The sequence below is a fragment of the Centruroides vittatus genome, unplaced genomic scaffold (genome assembly GCF_030686945.1).
Source record: "Centruroides vittatus isolate TY-2023 unplaced genomic scaffold, ASM3068694v2 contig_717, whole genome shotgun sequence".
NCBI classification, from domain to species: domain Eukaryota; kingdom Metazoa; phylum Arthropoda; class Arachnida; order Scorpiones; family Buthidae; genus Centruroides; species Centruroides vittatus.
In genome coordinates, this window is record NW_027122456.1 from 456,874 (window position 1) to 482,792 (window position 25,919).

At 36.5% G+C, this 25,919-nt stretch overlaps 2 protein-coding genes across 2 annotated transcripts in view; both read right to left on the bottom strand.

The window, feature by feature from the left end:
* On the bottom strand, positions 1–25,289 carry net. Its single transcript, XM_067276790.1, has 2 exons — positions 24,359–25,289; positions 1–1,048 (listed from the first exon to the last, which is right to left on the bottom strand). Exons 1-2 carry the CDS (start codon positions 25,157–25,159, stop codon positions 1,043–1,045), a joined length of 807 nt encoding a protein of 268 aa, XP_067132891.1. The 5' UTR covers positions 25,160–25,289; the 3' UTR covers positions 1–1,042.
* The window catches only part of LOC136980656 (uncharacterized), a 204,610-nt gene that overhangs the window by 51,894 nt on the left and 126,797 nt on the right, over positions 1–25,919 (bottom strand). The window lies entirely within an intron of this gene.

A 25,919-nucleotide genomic window follows, 5' to 3' on the forward strand; every position in this document is an offset into this window, starting at 1 on the left:
ATTTGGCACATATCCCGCAGGAAATTATATTTATATATATATTATATTATTTATATATATAATTTTTTTTCGTAAAACATAGCACATCCCACATGTTAACACCTTTCACATTCTATCACTAGGATAAAAAAAAATGATTTTTTCAACGGAGGAAAAATAAAATTCTTGACTGTTTCCTTTTTCTTTCGAATTATGTGAAAATGGCGCTGCATTGTCAACACATATACATATATGTACTGTATATAAATACTGGATGGATTATTTGTGGTGACAATTTCCGTGTCGATGATGATAAAAGTCAAAATTTGCACTCGAATACTGTTCGGAACTTTGTACAGTTTTCCTCTTTAAATTCTCGATAAAGTTTCCTCAGAATTTAAAAAAATGGAAAAAAAAAGAAACAAGGCGATTGGCTAGAATGGAATTTCAAATTCGAATCTCGTCCGACGATTCGTTCGTCCAGAAAATGACGGTTACGAAACGATGCAACCGGATTGGTTAAACGGGAATTTAAAATTTGTACGTTACCCAATCGTTTTTTGGTATAGGAATGACGTTTGATGACATCATCGAGTTTCGAAATCAATAACGAAACGTATGAATGGACTGATGAAAAAAAACGTCGTACTTAAAGGAAACGATGATTGGTTCGAAAGTTTATTACGTTTTAACGTAGTTTTTTTTTCTTATTTTCTTTTTAAACTTATTTATTTGTATTTTTAAATCGAAGTTTTATATATTTTTAAGCATTTATTATTATTATTTTTTAAAAATTCATTTTGGGAAAGCCGAAATGGCGGTCATCATTCCTAAGATTCCCAAGAAAATTGCACGAGCAGATTTCCCTCATTTCAACTCATATTTAAGGAAAAAATCGGGGGGAAATAAATTGCACGAGCTTCCTCTTTTTTTTTTATGGAAAAAATTTATGGAAAAAAGGAGATAAAGGATGGAAATTTCCAGGCGAAGAAAGACTTTTTCTCTGCAAACCATCCAGGATCTCTTTGTCATACGATACTTTGTACATCGGGGTGAGGCGGCATCACTCCTGAAAATAAAAAAATTAAAAAAATTAATAATTAGAACCTGTTTAGAGTGAGTATTTTAGAAGAAAACACTGTAAAATTCGAAAAAACACAGGAAAAAATATGGAGGAGATAAATCCTTGTTTTATTTTTTCCATCATCCAGTATTGACTTAGCGCACCGCGGGTGTGTCTTCAGTCGCCACGAATATTCCAGCACCTCCGGGACACACCTGTCTTCTGCGGATTGCACTTAGATAAACAAACGACCTCTGAAAAAAGACACATGCCGAGCACGAGGGGGGGCGCTTCTTCTTTTTTTTTTTTGCTTTATTCCCCAGCGCCCTCCCCCCTTCATCCAATCTCCTCGCCACACACAAGCCATGCAATACACGGGGGTGGCCGATATTTTTTAGCCTTTACAACAGAGATTTTTAAGGTTTTTCTTTTTTTAAGTAAAGAAACGAACAGATGGATGGGCGAGTTGTGTAACTTTAGAGAGAAGAAAATGGCGGGGAGGAAGGAGAACAGCTGGATCTCTTTTAGGTGAACGTGGAGGCAGTTTTAAAACGTGTATGACCCAATAGTGACGTATCCGTCGCTCCCGTCTGCTATAAAACCTAAGGATCTTCCGATAGAAAAACTGTCTTAGAGGTTGCACGTGCATTCGAGGAAGGATCCTCCCCTCTTTGTTTACGGTTCTTAGCTGCCGTTTTCATTCATCTAAACCAATACCAGAAAGGTTAACTGTCGGGGGGTATGCAGTCGGGTGCATTAAACCGTGGATGTAGTCTTTATTATAAGTAAGCGGTCCCATGGGAGCAGGGGGGGTTAAAATCGATTTATAAGGGACATTTCTGGAAACAATTTGTAAAAGAAAAAAGACGCCTCCCACTATTTTAGCCATCAGGGAAGATGAATTGATTCTCCTTAACTCCAAGCACCTGCTTTAATAAAGGCAACCGTCCGAGGCGAATGAGTGGAGTGCCACAACCACCTGCCACATCAACCGCATTGGAGGGAGGGAAATTTGACCAACCAGCTGGTGACCCCGAGTGACCCCTCATCACCTCGAGAACGTCGAGAGTCTGCTTTTGGGAAAAGGCTCGTCTTACATAAGATAAACAGGTGTTATACTTGCATGCAAGATGTGCCCTTGCCCTTACGCTCCCGACGAATCTCGGGGGATGGAAATTTCGCCGGCTTCCTCCCCCCTTGTAAATTATTATTATTTTCGACTCGGGCTGCAGTTTCTTTTTTTTTTTTCTTTTACGAGAAATTTGGTACCTTTTTTTAAGCGTGGGGGATTAATTTCGAGGGTCGCCTGGCGATTATTTTACTTGGTAAAATGTAAAAAGGGGGTTCCCTTTTTTGTCACCGTTTCTGTAATTACAAGGCAGAGGAAAACAGAACTCGCCCACAGACGATTCCTTTTGACACCTCCACCTCGCTCCCTGCCGACAGGGCCTGACGCTTCCACACCCTTTCTGAGGCACGTGACAACCGGTCATTTATAGCTTTTGTGGTTTCGGTCTCCCTAATTATCTAACAATATGCAAAAGGGGGAGGAAGACTTTGGAATCAATGAAGAAGGTGTGGCTTTTTAGTGTTTTACTTTTTGAATTAATTGATTTCTCCGTAATCCCCCTTTCCTTGAATTTACAATTTGGGTGAATGAATAAAATATAAAATTATTAAATGAGCCAAATTGTTGGTTCCTTTCATTTAATCCCCCCAAAAAGAAGCCTTCAAAACCAAAATTAATGAAAGGATTTCCAGTGTTTGCCCTTGTTTCTAGCATTAAAGAACTTCCTCCTCGTAAGTTCCGGTGAAGTTTTAATGTTTAATTTATGGAAATAAATAAATTTGAGGGTATTAATTCCTATCGAAAAGCATTCCGGACTTATCATCATCATCACCAAGCGGAGGGACTGTTTGGTGGACGATTTTTCAGGATGATAAATATGTTTGTTCATTCATCACCCCCTGTCTTCAGCTGTTATAACTTTTCTATATCTACAGTTGTTCAGTATAATTTATAAAATAACTTGTGTCGTTTTTCTATGATTTCTACTGTAAATTATGGACATTTTTGCCATTTCTAATGGTGTTATGGGCGTTAATTTAGTCTTGTATAATTTATTATTATCATCATTATTATCATATGATAATTGTCTGATGTAATGTATGGTTCTTATAACCGTTCACTATGGAAAAATTTATTTATTTATTTAAATTATGGAAATTGTTCGTGGCAGCTGTTGAAGTTTTCCATACAATTTCCATTAAAGCAGTTCGCTGTATCAGAAGGTATATATTGAACTATAAAACAACTTAAACTATTTTCGGCGACTTTCTATGTTATAATTGTACAGAGAATTGTATATAGTATCAATTTAACTATGGAAATATACACAGTCGAACCTGTAATAATGGCCACCTGCCAACAACGACCATTTTTTCGGGAACGTTTCTTTTTGAAGTACACACAACACTACCTTCGAACAACGGCCATATTTTATGTTCTCGTCAATGGCCGTTGTTCACAGGTTCGAAATTCTTCCATTGTTGCCATTCTCTATTAATTTACCAATAAATATTCACCGTAAACTTGATTTTTTACGGTAAGTGTCGAGTCGTGTTTACAAAGAAGTTACTTAAAACACCTCACGAATCAGCAACAAAATAAATAAATAAAATAAATAATATTAATAATAAACGTCTCCAATTGTCAATTTCGACATCCGTCCATCATCTTTCGATATATTAAAGTTACAATTACAGATTTAAAAAAGGAAAATGGGGGAAGAACCTTTTAGAACCAGGAAGATAAATGATAGAACATGAAACAATCGTGCAGTTGTCACGTGATGGCCGCAATCACACGTGGTGTGTCAGGTGTTTGAACGACAAAGCGAATCGCACCTGTGCAACTCGACGGGTGCACTCCCTACAGTTTGCAGGTGTTGTTGGGCTTTTACGCTGAAACAAAAATGTTTTTAGAGACGATCTGAATTTACTCCATTCTTCCCTCCAGTGTTAAATGTTGGGGGGGGGTTTGACCTGCTTTTAACGAAGCTAATCCTTCCCCCGTTTACAAAAGGCTTGTCTTTGGTATTGAACTTCTAAAATTGTTCACGTTACACGTTACGTCCCTTAACAATTCACGAGATCGAGGATTTAAATTGTTAGCAACACGCTATAAAGAAGTTAAGGTGTCCAAAAAAAAATAAATAAATAATAAAGCAGGATCTTCCTCGAGTAGACAGCCCAACCCCCCCCTTAGACTCAACTTTTATGACACTTATGCTAATGACCTGTATGAAATTTTAAAACTTTTATGCATCCCCCCTGTAAAATGCCCCGTCTTAGATGCACGAAATGGCTACTTTGCAGGGGGGTGCAAGCGTACAACTTAAATTCCCTACGCGCCTGGTGGTGGGGGGGAGGTGTTTGAATGTCGTTTACTTCAATTTCAGGTGATTTTTCAATCGTTTCGTCGAAGATTTACTCTGCTAACGTATCGTTTTCGTCACTTTTATACACTAAAAACCACGCGGAGATCCGGATTACACAGCTGCTGAAGTACCCTGCTCCAGACAAAGGGCAAACTCTCACACAGCTGTAGGTAGAAACGAATTCCAAGAAGAGTTTTCGTTTCCTGAAAAAACATTAAGCTCGTATTCACGAAATAAACATCCTGCAGCACCGTGCTACACGGGTTTTGATAGGAGTCATATACGTGCCACAATCTCCACACATGGTAATGTTTCCTCCTCCTCGAAACGTACAAAGGAGGAGGAGTAGAAGAAGAAGGGGGGGAACCCTGCAGGCATCGCTTCGTATTCCACTCGTGTATACACGTGCTAGTACCATTCTTGTTTACTAAACTAGCACGTGGTTTAATTAAAAGGGGGGGAGAGTTCGAGTCCCAGGAAAAATTCGCCCATGGGCGACTGGCGCCGCTTGTGTTGTACGCGAACGTTGGCTTTTGTTGCCGTCTTCTGGCTTTGACACTAATTTATCACGAACCCTTTTATGACAAATGGACTCGTCTGTTCTGTACGAATTGATTGTGACGTCGCAGGGGTGTGCGGGGGGTTGGAAATTTTCTTCGCTTCAATAGACTCGGACCAGTTCGAATTTCTCCTCTAATGAGTTCAGTTCGTTGAATCTAGTTTGCAATTTATGTGAATGACAAATCGTAAGTTGTTAGCCCCCGGGTTACGGACATCACGCTGTGCGAAATAATTTATTCACGTGAAAAAAAAAGAAAATAATAATAATAAATAATATTCCGTTTGACCAATTTTTGTGACGTAGTTTCTACGCCAGAAACTAATGATAGGTTGAGGAGATATTTAAATTTTTAATGATAGTGTTTATGTTAAAATTTGGGAATGATTTCTGTACACAAAGCCTAATAAACTTGGAAGACGAGCGGAAGATATAAATTGTTAATTGCATAGTGTCAAGATCAAAGAGGAATCTTCTTGTTTTTGTTTCTTTGTTTTTTAATGATTTCTGCGAAATCAATTGATGCAAATTTTTATCGAACGTGATGCTTAAAGTACGGGTGAGTTAATTAAAAGTTAGTATCAGTTTTACGAGGCAAAACCTGAAAAATCTTAAGAATTTGAGGAGCTTTAACGCGTAAACCTTGCGTTTTTCATGAAAAAACCTTGCATAGTTTGAGAAACTTTACGTGAAAACCTTACAGTTTACACGAAAACCCTGCATAATTTGAAAAAATTACGTAAAAATGTGAAATTTTTTTAAATGATAAACCTCAAAAATCTTACGCGAAAACCTCGATAATATGGGAAACTTCACATAAAAACCTTTACACCTTAAATGTAAACCTTAATCCACTAAGAATTCTTACATAGATTATACAAAATCTGAATTTTTGAAAGGTTCCTCGTGAAAACTTATCCTTTTCAGTTTAGTCTGGGATTTAATTTTTATGCACAAAGCTTAATAAATAAACACGAAACACGTACAGAGCAGATCGTATAAATGGTTAATCGCACAGCGCCGAGATCAAAGAGGAATCCTCCTTTTTGAATGCCTTCTGCCAAATCAATTGATGCAAATTTTCGTCGGACGTCATACTGTAAGTACGTTAATTAAAAACTAGTATCAATTATACTGGACGAAACGGTAAACAGTCTGAAATCTGCATATGAAAAAGCCGTAATTCTTAAGGTTTTTCATGCAAATTTACTCTTCTAAACGACAAAAAAGGAAGACTTCTCACGGGTTTCCGAACCTTTTCTTTTTAACCGAAAAACCAATCGTAACAAGTTGCAAAGGGTATTTTTTCATACTTAATGGATCAATATCGAGAATTTCTGCCATTTTATTCGTTAATTACGCAGCAATTTAAGGTACCATCGCTCCGAATTGTACGGTCAAAAGGCTTAATTAAGATGCTTCAAAATGCATTGGGGGGCGAGATATTCACTCGAGGAGTTGGCCTAATCTTTGTGCTGATGGGTATCATCAGGAGTTGCCTCGTATAAAACAAAGAGGCAGCGACAGAATACTTTTTTTTTTCTAATCGTCATTCATCTCGAATCTTTGATGGAATTCCGCACCTCCAAGAAAAATTAGATGTCGTTAAACTAGTCAGAAACATAATAATAAAGAAAAAAAAATACATTTTAAAGTTGTTAAAAGTTCATCTTGTTAGCGTTATTTTTATCGAGTTAATATAAAACAGGTATCGATAGCCTTGAGCATTTAAATTGTCAAAGCTTCATAAATCATCAGGAGTAATGATAGTAGCCATAGGAACTTCCTTACTTCTAGTAGGTTATTCTAAGGATATTTAAGGAACTGCGTGGATTATTACTGAAATATATCGGTTATAATTCACGTATCTAGCGAATTTTTAGGATTTTTCCGGTTTTCTTGTGTTAAATTTGGTGTTTCTGACACCTTGCAAGGCTCTCGCTATGCTGGATTTTAAAAAAAGAACCTCTAATTCTTCGACTTTTTTTTGTTTAATTTCCCAGTCAAATCTGTCGAATCCTCCAAGGATTTGCGTTTTTTTGTCTTAATTGTGACGTATAAAGTCCTTTGCATAATAAAAACCTCTGAATCCTCGATGGCTCGAAACGGAGGAGCAAGCGCAATTTACTAGAACAATGGCTACAAATTAAAGTAGATGTGTGTGTATATGTATATATATACTGTAATTTACGTCAATTTACAGTTTATTTAAGTTACATCCCCTTTTATTTTCCGTTCTAAAACAAGATACGGGGGCCTACCAGTTACGTTATATTACGAAAAGTGATCATCTAAAAATGAGAATCCGAGCCGCACGAAGGGGGTGCAAACTCATTTATCATCAAAAGCACCCCGTGGATTAGACATCATATCTGTCTCTTTAGAGGGAAAAAATATGTTTCCAAGGGCAGACATTGTCTAAAGGTCTATAAGGAACCGCTGACTGATGACAATTCTTCCAATTGCTACCTGATTTAGACATTTTCACGACGCCCACGAGACAGAAACGAATGTAGGAAAAACCCCCCCTCTGCCTCCTCCGGCTGCCTACCCCCCCCGTAACGAGCATCCTTTTAGTTTCACACCAGACAAACCTGTAGCATATTATCCTGGAGAAAATAGGAGCCAGATCAGGCTCAATATAGATGGCGAGATAAGGAAAATACCGAACAATTGCAGCAAAATGGGGTCGTTGTTTGGACATCTGGACTATCTGTCGTTGCTAGGATACCACCGCAAGTCCGATGTGACGTATTGAGTCTTGCTATACACACACATTATTTCTATTATCGATTGGCCCTGTTAGGAGTTTGTTAAGATTACTTCTACACTAATAAGATACATACCAGGTGCGGGGTGAGGATTTTTTTTTAACACGGAGGTTTTTGGGGTTTATTACGCTCGAATACGGCGATTTCTGTTGGTGTTTTCGTGTTCTTTTTTTTTAACACGTAAGCTCGTATTTAAACGCCATATCGTAGTTTTCCACTTACATTAACTCGATCAGAAAGCTAGAAGGTCATTTCTCACGCGTGGGTTATTGCCTCATACCAGATGTAATGTAGCGAGAATGTCATTTCTTATGACCCGAAATAAGCTTTTTCATAAAGATTCCACGCTTAATTAAGTAATAGTTATGGATTTTTCATCGATTTTTTCCATTAGAACCCCCCCCCCTATTGCAAGTCCCTCAACCATGGAGGAACGTTGGAAATCCATTGTTAAATTTAAAATTTTTAATAAAATATAGTATAATAATATAATTTATATAATTTAATAATGTAATAATATATAATAGTTAAGGATTTTCTATCGATTTTTTGCCGTAAGAACCCCCTACTGCGAGTCCCTCAACCGTGAAGGAACGTTGAAGATCCATGGTTAAGATTATGATTTTTAGTGACTTATAACATAATTTATATATAATATAATATAATAATATGGATTTTCCATCGATTTTTTCCGTTAGAATCCCGTATTGCAAGACCATCAAGCACGGAGGAACGTTGGAGATCCGTGGTTAAAATTAAGATTTTTAATAATATACAATTAAAAATTAACACTTTAAACGGCACGAATCTTCGCCGGGTTCACTGCCCTACCTTTTGCCTTTTTAGTAATATAAATTGTTTATAATAAAAGAGTAATAAATCTCGATTCGTGTAAGATGCGAACAATTAAGCAAAGCGGAGGAATCATTAGCATTCACCATACACGACTTGGACTTTTAAGTTGCACATGATGGAACTGCTAATCGTAGACAGCAGGCGGTTGCATTTATCCAATACGGCTTTAGCCTAACGACGGACAAACTAGATGAGGACGAGGGGGGACCGGAACGAGAGAAGTATCTCCCCTCCCCCTAAGGCCGGGGGCTTAGAGGCGGAGTTGTCGGAGCGTTTCCAGATGTCTACGAAATTAGCGCTGGGGGATGTTGGTGCAGTTGACAGCTCATCCAGACACTACTTGTCATATGACGTCATCCGGCTATTGTCGTCGCATATGGATTCTTGTGCGTTGCGGATGTGGATCAGGAAATACAAAGAATTTAACAGTTGCGAGGCCCCTAGCGTGCTTATGCCCTTCTGCTACGAAATCTTTCTCGATTGCAAGGTCATAACTAAGCTCGGGGCTTTGATAATTCGAATAAGCGCATTTCCATGCGTTAATTTTAAGCGTTATTTCCACTAGAATTTTCTTACATTTAAGTGTTTTAAATTAATTCGATATTTACCAGCTTAATTCCTCCGGAACCAGCGAAATTTCGGAGATAATCGTAGATTTGCGGATATAAAACACACACACACAAAAAAAAAATGGCGTTGTAGTAGGTCTGGTACCTGCTGCTCTTAATATTTAAGCCTGTGTTACGAATTAAAAAACGAAAGAAAAAAAAATTCGCACGTGCAAAATTCACTCACAGACTTTCGACGCCACTTTCTCCATCCGGCTTCTTTTTTAGCCATTTCTTTTTTTTTCCGTCAACAGGGTCAAAGTTTCCACGCATGAAATGTTCAAAGGTTTTCGTATCCGACATTCAGGCGTCGTAACACAACCGTAACTCGTCACGTGATTATTATTTCCTGTGTTTTTATTTTCGAACCCGAACCGGGGTTGGACTTAACTCGAAAAGTGGTACATTCCTATCTCCCTTCTTACGTAACACATAGTCACAATTGGAGGCGGGATGGAAAAATCGTCACGTTCTAACTTCACGTGCGTCACGAATGTGCCGTTAGCGTACACGAAATTGCACCTACGCTTCTTCCCCCTTCTTTTTTTTTTTTAAGGAAATTTCCTCAAATTTCCGACTGGTTTATTCACTACCCACGCCGATATCAAGAAAAACCTAAATATTCATAATTATTAAATTAAACACGTTAAGGGAAGGGGGATAATTCTGTTAAAGAAATAAGTTGGGGAAGAGGAGAAGAAGAATTCTGTACGTGTTTTAGAGTTTTTTACGTCATTCTGGCGTACAGATAAAGAGTGTTACGTCAACAAATCACGACGCTTTCGTCATAGAGAAGCTAACAGATGCCGGCTGTGATGACTTTTGTCATATGACGCCCACACAATGGTGATCAAGGCAGAAGACGCCCCCTTAACGTCTATCTCCACCCTCTTCTGTAGACACAGCAACCATTAGATCCTTATGCCCGCCGAAATTTCACAAGACTCCACCCATACATGGCATTTAACAAAAGCTATTGTTTAAATCTACCAACCGAAATCGGTTTAAACCGCCGGAAAATTATAGAAAAAATATATATATATATTCATGTCTAGAAGCCATCCCGTTAGATTTACTGACGTAAAACACAATAAAATAATAATAATAGTAATAATTAAATTAAGCAAAATCTGGAAGTCGAAACTAGTTAAATAGTTAAAAAATAAAATATAATAACAAAGATAGGAGCTGCTTACGATTTAAAAATTATAGAAAAATATCAGTTTCTAGAAGCAATTACTTCAGATTTACGGATGTGATTTCTTGTCGAAATCATTTTAAAAACAATTAAATTAAGCCAGCTAAAATTATAGAAAAATATCATTTTCTAGAATCAATTATATTATAAATCTACAACCTGAAACTGATTAAACGGTTAAAAAAAACAATAAGGAAAGCTAACAATGTAAGAAGTTATAGAAAAATATAATTTTCTAGAAGCAATTAAATTAGATTTACGGATGTAAAACGGCAGGGTTTTCTGTATAAAAAAAAACAGCGAAAAATTAAGCAAAATATGTAAAAAATGTGGAAGCCGAAACTGGTTAAATGGCGAAAAAAAAAGAAGAAGAATATGTGTAAAGCTAACATTGTTGTGCTGAAAATCGATTCCAGTGTCGTTCAGTCCCACCTGCTATCTTCACCTTCAACTGTCCTTGATCAGCTGAGTTATCCTGTGATGTGATCGTTTATAATAGGAAATTAAGTTATCATCCTTATTAAAAGATCCTCAATCATTTTTGTTAGCCTTTTTTTTCCTGGCATCCTCTATGGTCTGAATACATACATTTAGTCTACATTTACAACAATTGAATATAGATTACGTAAGCGGATTTTTAATTAAAATAAGTATTAATCGCTTATTTTACTATCTTCTACACCGAATTTTCCAAATTTCTCGTGCCAAATTGCTTATTTTTTACGATTTCTGAATCGATTTTTGTGGTGTTTCTGCTTGTCTTTTTTTTTTTTTTTTAAGTAGCTTATCGTAAATCCACAAATCTCAAATTTACCGTGGCAAATTTTTGAATGAATTATTCAGAAAATTGTGACAGATTGTAATTTTTATCACCTGTTTACTCGGGTTTTTTTTTCCTGTTTCGATAGGATTTACGAGGATGCTGCTGGAAATTGATGGAACTTTACAGATTCTACAGAGTTTGATGAAGGTCTTCGGAGGGAAAAATCCGTGTTTTTCGAGTAAACGGGGGCAAAAATTTTGGTAAACACGAGCATGATTTGGCCGAAAATCAGTATTTAAATCGTACTCGAGCCTTATTTTACGCTTAAACAAGAATTTCCGTACAAAATCTCAATATGGATTCATGGAACTTCACATATTCTAAGAATTTGATGAAGGGTCTTCGGAGGAAAAAGAATAATCCTCGTTTTGGAGTAAATTAAAGGGAAAATTTGGTTAAAAACGAATGAAATTCAGCCGAAAATCCTTATTTAAATCATTTCCGAGATTTGTTTTACGCTCAAATAAGAATTTCATGAAGAATCACGGTATGGATTCGTGGCTGAAGTGAGAAATCACAAGGCGATTATGCGCTCGCTTAATGAATTAACGCTTTAATAATGGTTACATTTCCTGGTTTACCTCTTACATAACAGACCTATTTAAAAAATTACACACAAATAACATTCTTAGAGCGTTAAAACACGCTGCTAAAGAAACAAGTCGGGTGACGACACGAATGCGAATGATCACATTCCAACAAAGAAAGTAAACAAACAGGGCGTTGGACCGCCGAGATTAGCATTAATGCCGTCATTTTCGGCAACAGAAAAACTGTATAAGGATGCTGAACAAGCAGCAAGGCGCCGACCAATCAAAAAAAAAAAAAAAAGAAAAAGAAAGTAGAAGACAAGCGACCTTTACACCTCATCCAAGTATGGAACGCAAATCGCGGAATCTAAACTTTTACGGCTCGTGTGAAACGGGAAAAAACGCGACCGTTTTTTTCTCCTATTATTAAAAAAAAAGGCAGAGTCAATAGCCTGAGTTAAAGAGTAAACTGCGACGATGGCGCCGTGAGGCTGCCAGCACAACACACCTGTCCAAACGTAGTTGATAAGGTGGGTTTTTATATACTCTTCGATCATTCGGCGATACGAAGAAGTGCCATTTTGGTCTGTGAATGAACCATTCACCTGCTGAGTGTCGTGGCGTCCAGCTTAATGGCGCCTGCATTTTTATTAATTTGACCTTCCACCGGGCTTATACCAGTTGAGTTTATGCTTTACCTTCTTCTTCTTCTTCTTCTTTATTCTAACGCTCGTTCTTCTATGCATAAATGTTAACTGATTAAGATTCCCGGCTTGTTTGTTGCTTCTTTTAATTAAACGATAGTAAGATACGTGCTCATTTTTAAATAGTAATAATGTTAAACTACGCTTGAACAACACTTTCCTTTTTCTTTCGTTTTGATTGCAATTTAAACGCGTATAAACTGTGATTTCTTCTTGTTATTTTCTGCATTTCTGGGGAACTTTTTAAGGATTTTTAATGAAAATCTGCATTTTTTTGGGGGGGTGGAACTTTTAAAGGTTTCTAGTAAAAATATGCATTTCCTGGGAATTTTTTGGAGATTTCTGGTGAACGTCTGAATTATTTTTAAGTGCAATTTTAACCGTAAATTAATTCGAATTTTCTGTGAATATTTGGCGATTTTTAATAGAAATTTCCATTGTTTTAAGCTAATTTTAATAGGAAATTTAAAGTATTGCGCGTTTTTCTGCATTTTACCGCAATTTCTAATGAAAATTTGTAATTACTTAACGCAGTTTTTAACTCGAAAATTAATAAGATTTTCACTAAATTTTATTGCATTTTTTCGGCAATTTCGAATGAAAATCCGCAAATTTTCAATGCAAATTTCAATCGAAAATTAAGCAGAATTTTCTTGATGAAATCTGCATTCCCAGAAAATTTCCTGAAAACGGAGAACCCTAAAGATTCCCCAAAAAGGAAAAACATCCTGAAAATTCCTTAAAAACGGGGGAGAAACCTAAAAATCTCCTGAAAAAGAAAAACGTCCTGAAAATTCCCTGAAAACAGAGGAGAAACCCTAAAAATCCCCCGAAAAGGAAAAACATCCTAAAAACGGAAAAAACCCTAAAAATTCCCTAAAAGCAGAGATAAAATCCTGAAAATCATTTAAAAAATTGGAAGAGTTCATAACATACTTAAACGCTTCGAGTGCTATTTTTTTCAATTTTATTTTAAGTAAATTAAGCATCTCACGCATGAAATCTTCAGAACTTGATACTAGAAGCGTGCATAACGATGGTGTGAGAGAATTGAATTCTGCAGATAAGAAAATCGCTCAACACCTCCCTTAATCAATCATCATCAGCAGATAAAATTAATAAATTCATCGAAAAATCTTCCCTTTCGCAACTAAATTAAATAATTATTTAAGAGAGAGAGAGAGAGAGAGAGAGAGAAAGAAAGAAAGAAAAAAGAATAATCATCTTTTCCATTATTATAATGTGCAATCCGATATTGCACAGCAATTAACACAAGTTAAAAGCAAAGTTTCGGCAATGTAGGAAACCAATTAGCTGAGTAAACGTTTAATGAAGCAATTTTCCGCGAGATGAAAAAAAAAATGCGGACTCCCGATTAATCGGACGTCCGAATAACCGGGAGCGCAATTGATTTTCGCTTACAGGCTGGATTTTGAATGATAGAACCGCTTAATCACGCAACTTTGGGAATATCTACAGCTGTTTTGAGCTCCTGTTTTGTTCATTGAACGAATTTTTAGTTAGCAGATGTCTAAGATGATCGTAACTGATTCGATTATACGTGAAATTCGCTTAGTTTTTTCCCTCCAATTCCTCCAGTTGATGCAACAATTAGATATGTAAGAAAATTCACTTTGGTTTATTTTTATTTTTATTTTTTCCTTGTGTTTTGGAGCCGGAAAAGTAAACAAACAATTGAAATTAAAATTGTATTGTCAATTTTTTTTTTATTGTTTATTAACTGTATAATAAGTTAGAGGTCCGATTATGAGGCGTGAAGGTAGTCTACTTTACAATGTAGGCCTTGATTCTGTAGATAAATAGTCGAACCTGCGATAACGGCCACCTCTAAACGGCGGCCATCTTTATCGGGAAGGCTTATTTTTCAGTTACATACTAAATAACCCTCCGAAAAGCGACCATATTTTAGTGTTCCCGATGGTGGCCGTCATTCGGAGGTGAAATTTCCTTTACTAACGGTAAAATAATCGAGTATTCACCATTATTATCGAAAAACTGGTAAGATAAACTGTGATTTTGATCACACAATTAGTTAATATGGTATTTAAACCTTAGAGTATCAAATACTTATCTACTGAAAGACAGAAATCACGAGTTGAACTGTAAAGAATGTGCAGGATCTCCGACCGGGACCTAGCCCACGTGTTTATAAGTTAACAGCCTATTTAATTTAACTATAATGAATTTAATGAGTTGCAAAAAAGAAATTCTACCACCCACCACTTCGAACCTATCAAAATGGCGATGGCGAATTTCATTGTGCCACCTTTTAGATAGGTTTAAAGTGATGGGATCGAAGCTTTAACGAATTAATAAACTACAGAAAGACTGGTTTCGTGTTTATTCAGATTAATTCGTGTTAATTAATAAAAGAAAACCGCAGACGTCACACAGCAACCACCAAGTCATTCGCCGTTGCCGTTTCCATCAACACTACGAAGACAGTTAGAAGATTTAGGGGTTTAGACACGGGGTGGCCAACTGATAACGTAGAGAGAAGCGCATTCCACCAAGACACCCACCTCGGGGGATATCGGGGCCGATGGGTGGCCCCCGACAGACACCTGTGACTGTTGCCATCATCATTCCCACGGTACACTATTGGGGCCATCTGGACGGTACTCGGGGTCATACCCACAACCGGTAAGTGCAACTGGTTTTAGTGAGTTAACACCCACGCAGGAATCGCGCGCTCGAAACCGCGGGAGGACCACCTGTTCGACACGTTCGGGCTAATTACCATTCTTCACAAATATGCCATTTAGGGAGAGACAAAGGGTGATCCGGGGAACGGGGAAATTGAAAAAAAAAATCAGGGGAGGCCAGTTTTCCAGTGTGTAACGGTGCAACAGCCGCACCGTTAAAGGCTGGTGGTTAACGAAAATAAATAAATAAATAAACTTCAACAGCTGAATCAATTGGGTTTGCAAGGAGGGATCGCTTTTGCGGTCGGGGGTTACCGGATTTTCGATAAGGTTAAGAGTCCGGTCAGCTTAGGAGGAGAGGCGCCGGCGGGACACCGACCGTCTAACGTGGAAGGGTCTGCTGTCCCGCTGCGACTCTGCCCGAAGGGATATCGAATTACAACTTGCTTTATAAACCATGCACAAGTGCCCAATTCTTCGCAGCAAAGAAGCGAAAACACACCAAGAACTTTTATAAAGTGTACCTTACACCTGCCAGCATTATCCTCGTTGCATCTGTTCTACGAAGCTTCAAATGATTCGGTTACGTGCGATTTCGTCACACTGAAATCTTTATTAACGTCCTTTGTTGCGTCATCGATTTTCGAATATCGTTCGAATTAATCGGAATCGAGTAATTGCTCGTTGCAAAAAATCCATAACTTTCTATGGATTAAACGGAATTCTTATTAAAATCGGCGTTTTTTATGGTGTATTTTTCTAAATTATTATAAAAATACAATTATTAGTTATGAAAAACCACAATTTAATAAGTTACATTACAGAGCCTAGTACCATCTGCAAGGAAACCCCTAAAAAAACCATACATTTCAATGAAGTAAACAAAATCCCTATAACAATCCATGAGTTTAATGGTGTACTTTTTTAAAATACAGTATTATAAAGTATACAAAGTATAACGCAAAGCATTACAGAGCATACGACATCATTATTATATTATATGTCGCATATTATTTTCGGTAATTTTTTATATATCGTGGCGTGCGATCCATAAATTTAATGCAAAACTAAAAGTATAAATCTAAAAATAAACAAAGAGTGCCTTTACACATTGTGACGCTATAAAGAATATAATATAAACAACAGATACATAAAATCATACAACCTAGGTATCTATATATATTGTGTCAATCTATGGGCTATGCAGTGAATCCATCACAAAAATGAACGTATTGCTTGAAGCAAAGCATATTTCATGTATTGTAATCCATGCCAAATTGTTTTTCTGTTATTATGGAAACTATGGCAGATATTTTCTTTCTGTTTACTATAGAGGTAAGGCAGAATCTATGCCAAATTTCTTCTGTTTACTATAATGGTAAGGCAGAATCTATGCCAAATTTCTTCTGTTTACTATAAGGTAAGGCAGAATCTATGCCAAATTTCTTCTGTTTACTATAGAGGTAAGGCAGAATCTATGCCAAATTTCTTCTGTTTACTATAAGGTAAGGCAGAATCTATGCCAAATTTCTTCTGTTTACTATAGAGGTAAGGCAGAATCTATGCCAAATTTCTTCTGTTTACTATAAGGTAAGGCAGAATCTATGCCAAATTTCTTCTGTTTACTATAAGGTAAGGCAGAATCTATGCCAAATTTCTTCTGTTTACTATAATGGTAAGGCAGAATCTATGCCAAATTTCTTCTGTTTACTATAATGGTAAGGCAGAATCTATGCCAAATTTCTTCTGTTTACTATAATGGTAAGGCAGAATCTATGCCAAATTTCTTCTGTTTACTATAATGGTAAGGCAGAATCTATGCCAAATTTCTTCTGTTTACTATAATGGTAAGGCAGAATCTATGCCAAATTTCTTCTGTTTACTATAATGGTAAGGCAGAATCTATGCCAAATTTCTTCTGTTTACTATAGAGGTAAGGCAGAATCTATGCCAAATTTCTTCTGTTTATTATAAAAGTTAAGGCAGTATCTGCCCCAAATTTATTTAGTTCCATAGCAAACAACTACGGAAATCGAGGGGCCAAACCGAAACGTGTTGCAGAGCGTGATAAAGCAGAGTGCAGTAAGAGCAACGGCACATTATACACTCTGCATCACCTAAAGTATTGTGCGCTTCACAATGGTATCTAAATTACAAAGGAATCAACGGGCGCAAAGATATATTCAAACTCGGTAAATATTATTATAATGATATTAATAGATTTTTAATTAGTAAAGTGTATATCACTACAAAAGATACCATTTTAAAATCGATAATCTGTTTGTCTGTCCGTTCTTCCAAAATCAATACGCAATTAAAACGAAAACATTCGTTTTCGGGGTATAAAATTCGGAAATCAAAATTAATTTTTTTTCCCCATCTCGCGTGTAGGTATCAAGATATTTCTCGTGTGACGTACGAGGGGGTGAAGATCGTATTGCAGTGTTTATGCGATAAGTGTTGACTGCGTGTCTACGGGTTTCGTCATTGAGAAAAATGTAAGCCCTACAGGGAAACAGTAAAAAATCTTTCATATTCTCCGAGTGGAAACGGTGTGTTTCGCAGATTTGTTTCGTAAGTGAAACCTGTTGTGTGTGAATTTTCGACGTTTTAAACTCCAAGGACAGAAGAAGTTCGTGTCGAGAACAAGATTTTCCTTTCCTTTTTTTTCAATCTTCAAGAAACTTTATAAAACCGTAGATGCCATTAATCAAGAGTGTGTGTAAGATCACGTGTGTGGAAGAGTTATTCGTTTGTTTATTTTAATACGGGTTTTGTGAATTGGAAACTGAAGAATGAGTCCAGTTTTTTTAAATCTTTAAAATCAATTCTTTTCTGTATAAAATTTGCTTTATGCTTGGTGTATAAAGTACTGCTTTTTTAGCGCTTGGGATTTGATTTATAGCGTGCTTCGTGTGTAAAGCATTTGATTTATAGCATGCTTTGTGTGTAAAGCACCAATTTCATGGCACGCTTCGCGTGTAAAATCATTCTGTAGGATGCTGTATGTGCAAAGTATTTGATTTAAAGCATGCTTCATGTGCAAATGTTTCATTTATAGCATGTTATGTGTGTAAAGCATTCTTCGTGTGCAAAAGTCTGATTTGTATCGTTGCTCGCGTGTAAAGCAGGCGATTTACAGCAAGTCTCATGCGTAAACCATTTTATAGCACGCTTAACGTGCCTTTATGGGTGAAGCATTCTTATAGGGAGCTTCACGTATCAAATTCACACAGCTTTATAAGCTGATTACGCGCTTACAAATAAATTTTCTATCAATTAACTGAGTTTTTTTTAAATTGTGATCCAATTTAGAAAATGATTTTACTTTAAAAATGATAATTTGACGATAAAGACAAAGAAGAATTCGGTTATTATCGTAAACAGACGTTCGATAATTGTAGGCACGCGATCGAACACGGGAAAAATTCTATTAACCGCTTTCAACGGAATGTAAAATAACACGATTTAAAACAAACTTTTCGAATGAGTCGTAAAATTGATCGAATCGAATGTGATGTAAACGTGAAATTAAATGACATTTTAATACTGAAATTAACGGGTTTGTCAATCTGTCAAACTATCTGCCGCATTCATTAGTCGCTTGCAAAGTTTTATTAATGCTTTAAAGATGTAAGTGCTTTACTATCCATGAATGAATTCCTTTCTATTAAATTCTATGCATTAGTTCTATTGCCCGCTTCCCGTGTAAAAGCCTTCCTTTTATTGCTTTCTTGGTATTCAAAGCCTTCCTTTTTGGTATGTTTCGTGTTAAAGCCTTCAGTTTTTGGCATACTTCGTGTGTAAAGCCTTCATTTCTGGTATACTTTGTGTGTAAAAACATTCATTTCTGGCATACTTCGTGTGTAAAACATTCATTTCTGGCATACTTCGTGTGTAAAACATCCATTTCTGGCATACTTCTTGTATAATTCGTTCATTTTATAGCACGCTTCTTGTATAAAATCCTCGTCTAGTATGATGCTTCAGATATAAAGCATCAATTCGGCACTACGCTTCATTCGTTGATAACACGCATCATGCATAAACCACACGTTTTCTGGTATGCTTCACACATAAAAGCATTCATTCGTAGTAGATCGCACGTATAAACCATTCAATTTTTGTCATGCTTCGTGTATAAAGCACCCGTTCTACAGCACGCTTCTCGTAAAAATCTGTTTGTTGTCATATTTAATTAAAAATAAACGATTAAAAAAAAAAATCGCTAGCGATCTTCAAACCTGATAATTTTGATACAAAACTGCTAAAATTGGCAATTAACTCGGTTAATTCTGTTTAATACATTTAAAAGAATTTAATTCGGACCGCTTAAGTGTGTTTTTTACACGAAAAAAGTTAATAAACACGCCATTTCTCCCGTATTTCTCCGTCCTAAACAGGTTTTTTTTTTTAAATGCCAGCTTCCATTCGGCGAGAGGTCATTTCGAGCAACCTAATTAATTTATTACAATATAAATTTATGTAATTTCTTAATTATTTATTTGCAAGAATTTACTTAATTAATTTTATAATTAAATTACATTTTTCAAACGAATTTAATTACTTGCATCGCGCCGGTGGTACTACATCGTGAACATAAATTCGTGGCATTAATACGGTAAAACGGACCCTGCCTAAGCCGATACCGGTTTACGCAGGTTTTTACTTTAACTTAATTTTCATTAACTTAATGAGAATTAGCGCCGAATAACTTTAATGATGATTTCGGTAAATTTTCGTAAACGTAATGAAGATGGGTAATAAATACATTTCGATGAACGTTAATGAGGATGAACATTGAATGTATTATCAAACTTAATGAGAATCCTCGTTAAATTTCGATAAACGTTAATGAAAATGAGCGCTTATTTTAATAAAAACTTAATTAAATTTAATCAGTTTTCGTAAATGCAATGAAGAGAATCGGCTAAATTGTAAGAACGTAATGAAGATTTACGGTTAATTTGACGAAGGTAATGTAAATGAACGGGTAAAAATTTGGCAGGTCTTGACGGGAGGACGAAATTAGGAGAGGGGTGGGTTGTCGAGGTTTTATGGTAAATTTTCCTCGGGGGTCCTAGGGAGTAAGTATGAAGATTTTGGTGCAGATGGGTCAAAGGGTTTAGGACTTAATAGGAGGTAAAATTTGGGTGCGTAGATATTGTGGTAGCCCTATATTTTCCGCGGTATCCTAGGGAAAAATCGGTGCACACAGGGCTTTATAAGGAAAGGAGACAGGGGTGTACAGGGGGTCCTAAAAATTTGGTGAAAATCGGTTTAGAAGTGTATAGAGAACAGACAGTCAGCGGCAGACACTTTATTATATATATATTTTTTATATTTATATTTTATATATATAAAATTTAACATTATATAAATTTTATTTGCTTTTAAAAGCGTGCAAACCACACGCCATTTTTTTTCCTCCTGATCTTTTTTCGTTTTTTTTTTTCTATTTTTATTTTTTGTAAATGGTAATGAAAACACCGCAAAGTAGGTTTGCTTTATTTTATGACTATCTTAGGCCTTTTAGGACTGACACCTGACTGATGAGAACGGGGGCTCCGATGGGGAATAAAAGACGGGCGCAGAACTCATTTAGTACTGTATTCCGCACCTGTTCCCCCTAAAAAAAGCAGGGGGCGACAGAAGGAGGGAGGAAGAGAGGAAGAAAGCTTATTGGAAAAACGTTTTGCATTCGTTTAACAAACCGTAAAAAGCGCGAATAACCGATACTTTTACTCGAATTTTTATCAATAAAATCCGTTATTTAACCATCCTTTATTTGAATAAAAATGTTTTCCAGCTTTAACAGCATTTAATTAGAGGGTGGGGAAAAAATTTATTTATTTATTTTACTCCCCTTTCCTACGTGTACTTCGATCAATCGTGCGACTTTGTTAGTGGCCATTTGTACGGGGAAAAAATGCGGAAAATTTGCCGAAAAAATAAACAAATTTTCCCTAAATTTAGGTAAATTTTTCGACGTTTTTTACTGCTTTGTTTATTTTATCATTTGGTGGTGGGGGAGTCCAGCTTTACTCCAATCTGGAGAAACGACGTAGACACCTGAGTTGTTTGTAATTTGAACTTTCTACAGAGAAACGAGGAACTTTGTACCGTGTTTTCCTCATTCTTTTAAAAGTAACCCACCCCCTACTATACGCTATCAAGAATATAATAAGGTCAGTAATACAACACACAACACTAGCGCGTGAAACCTTTCAATAAAACTGTATCCAGCGAAGGGTGCGAAATACAGTAAAGAAATTCCAATTTATTCTATAATTATATTGAAAATTTGTATTTAATTTAAACGAACGGTAATTTCAATTCTTTTTAAATAAAATTGCATTGAGATTATTGTTATTAAATGTCCCGAGAGTTGCTACTTTTGTATTGAATATATTGACTTAAATTACTTTGGTGAGAAATTTTCATTTTACCGAGAGATTTATGCTTGATAATTGATACTTTATACTCGATTTTTATGTTAAAAATTTCGGTATAACCTCTAAAAAACGAGTAAAAACCTTCGGAAATTAAAGAAATGACCTCAAAAATGAAGAAAACTACTCAAAGTAAAGAAGAAAATCTGAAAAATTAAAGAAAAATCCCCAAAAGAGAAGAAATAAACCTCGAAAACCTCCAGAAAAGGGAAGAAAAAAAAACCCCAAAATCCTCGTTACTAATTTCCATACACCATTTACTTATTCTAAGAACATTAACCGTTCGTACAGTTTTTCCTCGTATATCTATGCTTGTAAATTAATTAAATTGATGTAAATTTACTTCTTTTAATGTTTTTAATGCTTAAGATAAGATAAAAATAATACACGACACGATTAACATTTCAATACTTTGTTAATTTAATCATCTTACGGATAAATTCGAGAGTGGCCTTCCCTCTCTACACACGTAAAAGTGCCAGGCCTTAAGCTTACGTGCCAAATCCCCGAGAAATTTAAAGGGTAAAGTACGCAAATCAAAAGGTATTATTGTATAGGGTCCTTCCCTTCTCCACACTTAAGTGTCGGGCCCTAACTGTAGAGGCCTTAATCTCACCTGCCCGGTTTAAAGGTACATATTCTAATACAGTAAAGTAGAAAGGCGGATAATTATAATCGAAATTCGCCAGAAATAAACAACGGAAACGGCAATTAAGTGTAAAAACAACGAAAAATTGAAGGTCAAACAGAAGAAAAAAGTTAAAAAATCTGAGAAGATTTGGTAATTTTACCTGAGCAGAATATTACCAAAACGTGACCAAACTCTTACCTGTCTTTGGATTGTGAACAGAAAGAACTTCAAGACCTTACTTAAACCCTTAACAATATCTCATTCCTTGACTCGTTAGGTCATGGTCCAATACAACTTCGTGATTAAGGGTTGCCATTGAAATTAATAGCGATGGTCTTAATTTCTTACACACGAAGGAGTTTATTATTTAAAGATTATTTCTACAATTATAGCAACCCTTTGTCACTTGTAAACTTTATATAACACCGTTCTAACTTAATGATTTAACCGTATTAAAATTGTACATTTTTGTATTAGTTACCAGGGCTTTCGGCGTGAAAAAAAAATATATTAATTAAATTTTATTAATTATTTATAGATAAATGAATATTTTATACAGTTTACTTTATTTTTAGGGTTTTTTTTCTTGGTTTTTTGAGGTTTCCTTCGGGATTTTTCTTTATTTTTTAGGTTTATTTCGTCGTTTTTTTTTGACGATATTTCCCTCATTCTTTGAGGTTTACTTTAAATTTCGGACCAAAAATTAAGGAATTTTTTACCTGTTATTTACATAAAATAAATAATTAATAGCATATAATTTAATTTTAAGGTTATCTTCTTTCGTTTTTTTATTCCAGTTATTTCGGAGATTTAATTCGTAATTTTTTAAAATAGAAATTTGAAATATTTATTAATTAATTTTATGCGGTTTAAACCCCATCGAAATAATTAGTTAAAATGGACTAAAATAAGCCAAAAATTTCGCATAATGAAATTAATAATTTAAGAAGGAAAAACGTTGTTCTAATAAATCAAAATCGTCACTAAATCGCTAAAACGATGAATAAAAACGAAACAAAATGAAGAAGTAAACCTTCAAACACGAGAAAAAATCTCAAAAAAGTGATGAAGTAAAGCTCAAAAATGAGAAAAAAATCCTTAAAAATGATGAAGTACACCTTCAAAAATCAGAAAAAGTTTTTAAAATGGTGAAGTAAAGCTCAAAAAACAAGATAAAAATCTTTAAAAATGACGAAGTAAACCTAAAAAACAAGAAAAATCCTTAAAATAAAGCCCCAAAACAAGAAAAATCCTTAAAATAAAGCCCCAAAACAAGAAAAATCCTTAAAATAAAGCCCCAAAACAAGAAAAATCCTTAAAATAAAGCCCCAAAACAAGAAAAATCCTTAAAATAAAGCCCCAAAACAAGAAAAATCCTTAAAATAAAGCCCCAAAACAAGAAAAATCCTTAAAATAAAGCCCAAAAACAAGAAAAAAATCCTTAAAAAAGTGAAGTAAACCTCGAAAAAAGAAAATCTATACTAAAATTGCTAATAAAAATCGATTTAAAGCACCAATTTCTTAATAAAACAAAATTAATTTCTAAAGAAAATCGTCTTTGAATTATTCCCACAAAACAATTAATAAAACAAAGTAGGGAAAAAAGAATCCCTAACGTAACAGTAAAACACACGAAATTTAAATCAGCAATTCGTTAATAAAACGAACGAAAATAATAATAATAATAACAAAAAAATGGCAATAAATAAATAAAGAAGAAGCAAAGGGGAAAAATATGAAAGAAGAAATAAAAAAATAGAAAAATCGAAATGGAACAAATAGTCACATGCCACGAGCTGAAATTGACAACAGGTGGTTTTAAAAAGCGACCTCACGCAACCGTAGAAACGGTATCTTCAATTATAACACTAGAAAAGAGGTTACTGCTTGGTGCGTATTTTTTTTCTTACTTGTTTCCTTTTTTGCCAAGTTTCCTCCGGTCATTTCGCGCCCCTTCCCGTTTGTTTTGTATACAACTTTACACATTTCTGAGTCGTTACGTAAAAGCTAACGGGGGTGAGGGACCGGGGCGAATTTCCCGCATATAACGTGGTAGAGAAGTTAATTTTAAATGCTCACCTTTCCTCTTCGTCTTGTCCTTCCCTCCGCCTGTATCGTTTTTGTACACAGATCTACACACTCGGAGAAAGTCGGTCTTTTCTGGTCTCTGCTGTAGTCCAGATTGTTAAGACACGCCAGTGACAGTATGTAGGTGCTGGCTATTCTGAGTATGGCTAATTTGGACAATTTTTGACTATCGGCGTAAGCCGGCACGGCCCTTCTCAGGCTCTCGAAGGCGGCACTGATGGTATGCACCCTGGTCCTCTCCCTGGCGTTGGCTTCTATTCTTCTCTGTCTGCTCATACTCTTGTAGTTTCTGGGCCTGTACCCTTGCCTGTTTCTGGGGCTGTACTGGTCGTCGTCCGAGGGATCGTGAGGCTCCCTGAACCTCTGTGCCTCTCCCGAGGTTCCGGGTTTGAGTTCCGTTTCCGCTTTGCAGTTTTTGGAGTCGGGAACGGCCACCTCGCCCCTCTGGATGACCGTCTGGCGCGCGGGGGTGCTCGACTTGCAGGGAGATTCGGGAGAGGGCCAACTGTCGATGCCCGAACCCAGTTGGCACCCGCTGTCGCCGCTGCTGGGTCGCTCCCTGTCTGCCGCTTCGTACAGGCAATCGCTGTCGCTGGCATCGCTCTCCCACCTGAACCTTTTCATTTGCAATACGTCGGTCCTACGTTTCGGCTCGCTGGATTTACGCTTGTTCTTGCGGCACCCGGGCGACACCGGCGTACCCAGTTGTGATGTCACACGGCAACCGCATCCGCTGTCGTCGCTGTGATCGGCTTCGGGTTCTACACCCGGACAGGTGGAGGATGTGGCCATGGGCAAAAGGAAGCTAAAAGGTCCGTTTCGTGCACGACATTGTCGCTCTTTCACCACAACACACGCGCGCGCGCACACACGCACAAACACATCGACTAGCTCTCGCTCCTTGCTAGAAACCGGCTCGTCGATGCGCGCGCCCCCTCGCGCCTCACGCCTCTTCCCTTCCCCCCGCGCTCTCTCTTCCCCGTTCAGACGGATGCTGAGTGTCCTAGCCGTTGCTATGGCGACCGATCGTGACCAGATGTGTGCTCGGAACCAGATGACGGGCCATCGGAGGAGAGTGGCTCATACATTGCCTCCCTCCCCGCGTCGGGTTTTGTCCGCTGTATCGACCCAATGGCGTTGATAATGCGAATGGAGGAGTTTGAAGGTGAATGTTCGGCGTTTTGTTAGAAGAGGATGTTCTTTCGTCTTTAAAAATTCGCCTGCACCAAAAAATCTAAACATTGTCTCGCCCGTTTTCTAATTCCCAATCATACCACACCCGTCGAGTCTTCTATTCATTTTAATCGTTTTCTATAATTAAACCGTGTATAATAATTAAAAATCCTCTAAAAAATTGGCCCAACTAATTTTCTGCCCTTTAAAAATGGCCCAATAAACCATAAACCACTCAATTCAGCGTGTTATTTCGCCTTATATTTGAATAATTAAGTACAATAAATAACTGTTTATTGCCCATTTTTATGGACAAATGACTTGTACGGCCGGGGGTATGTGCTGCCCATAAAAATGACCAAAAAGTTACTTAATTATT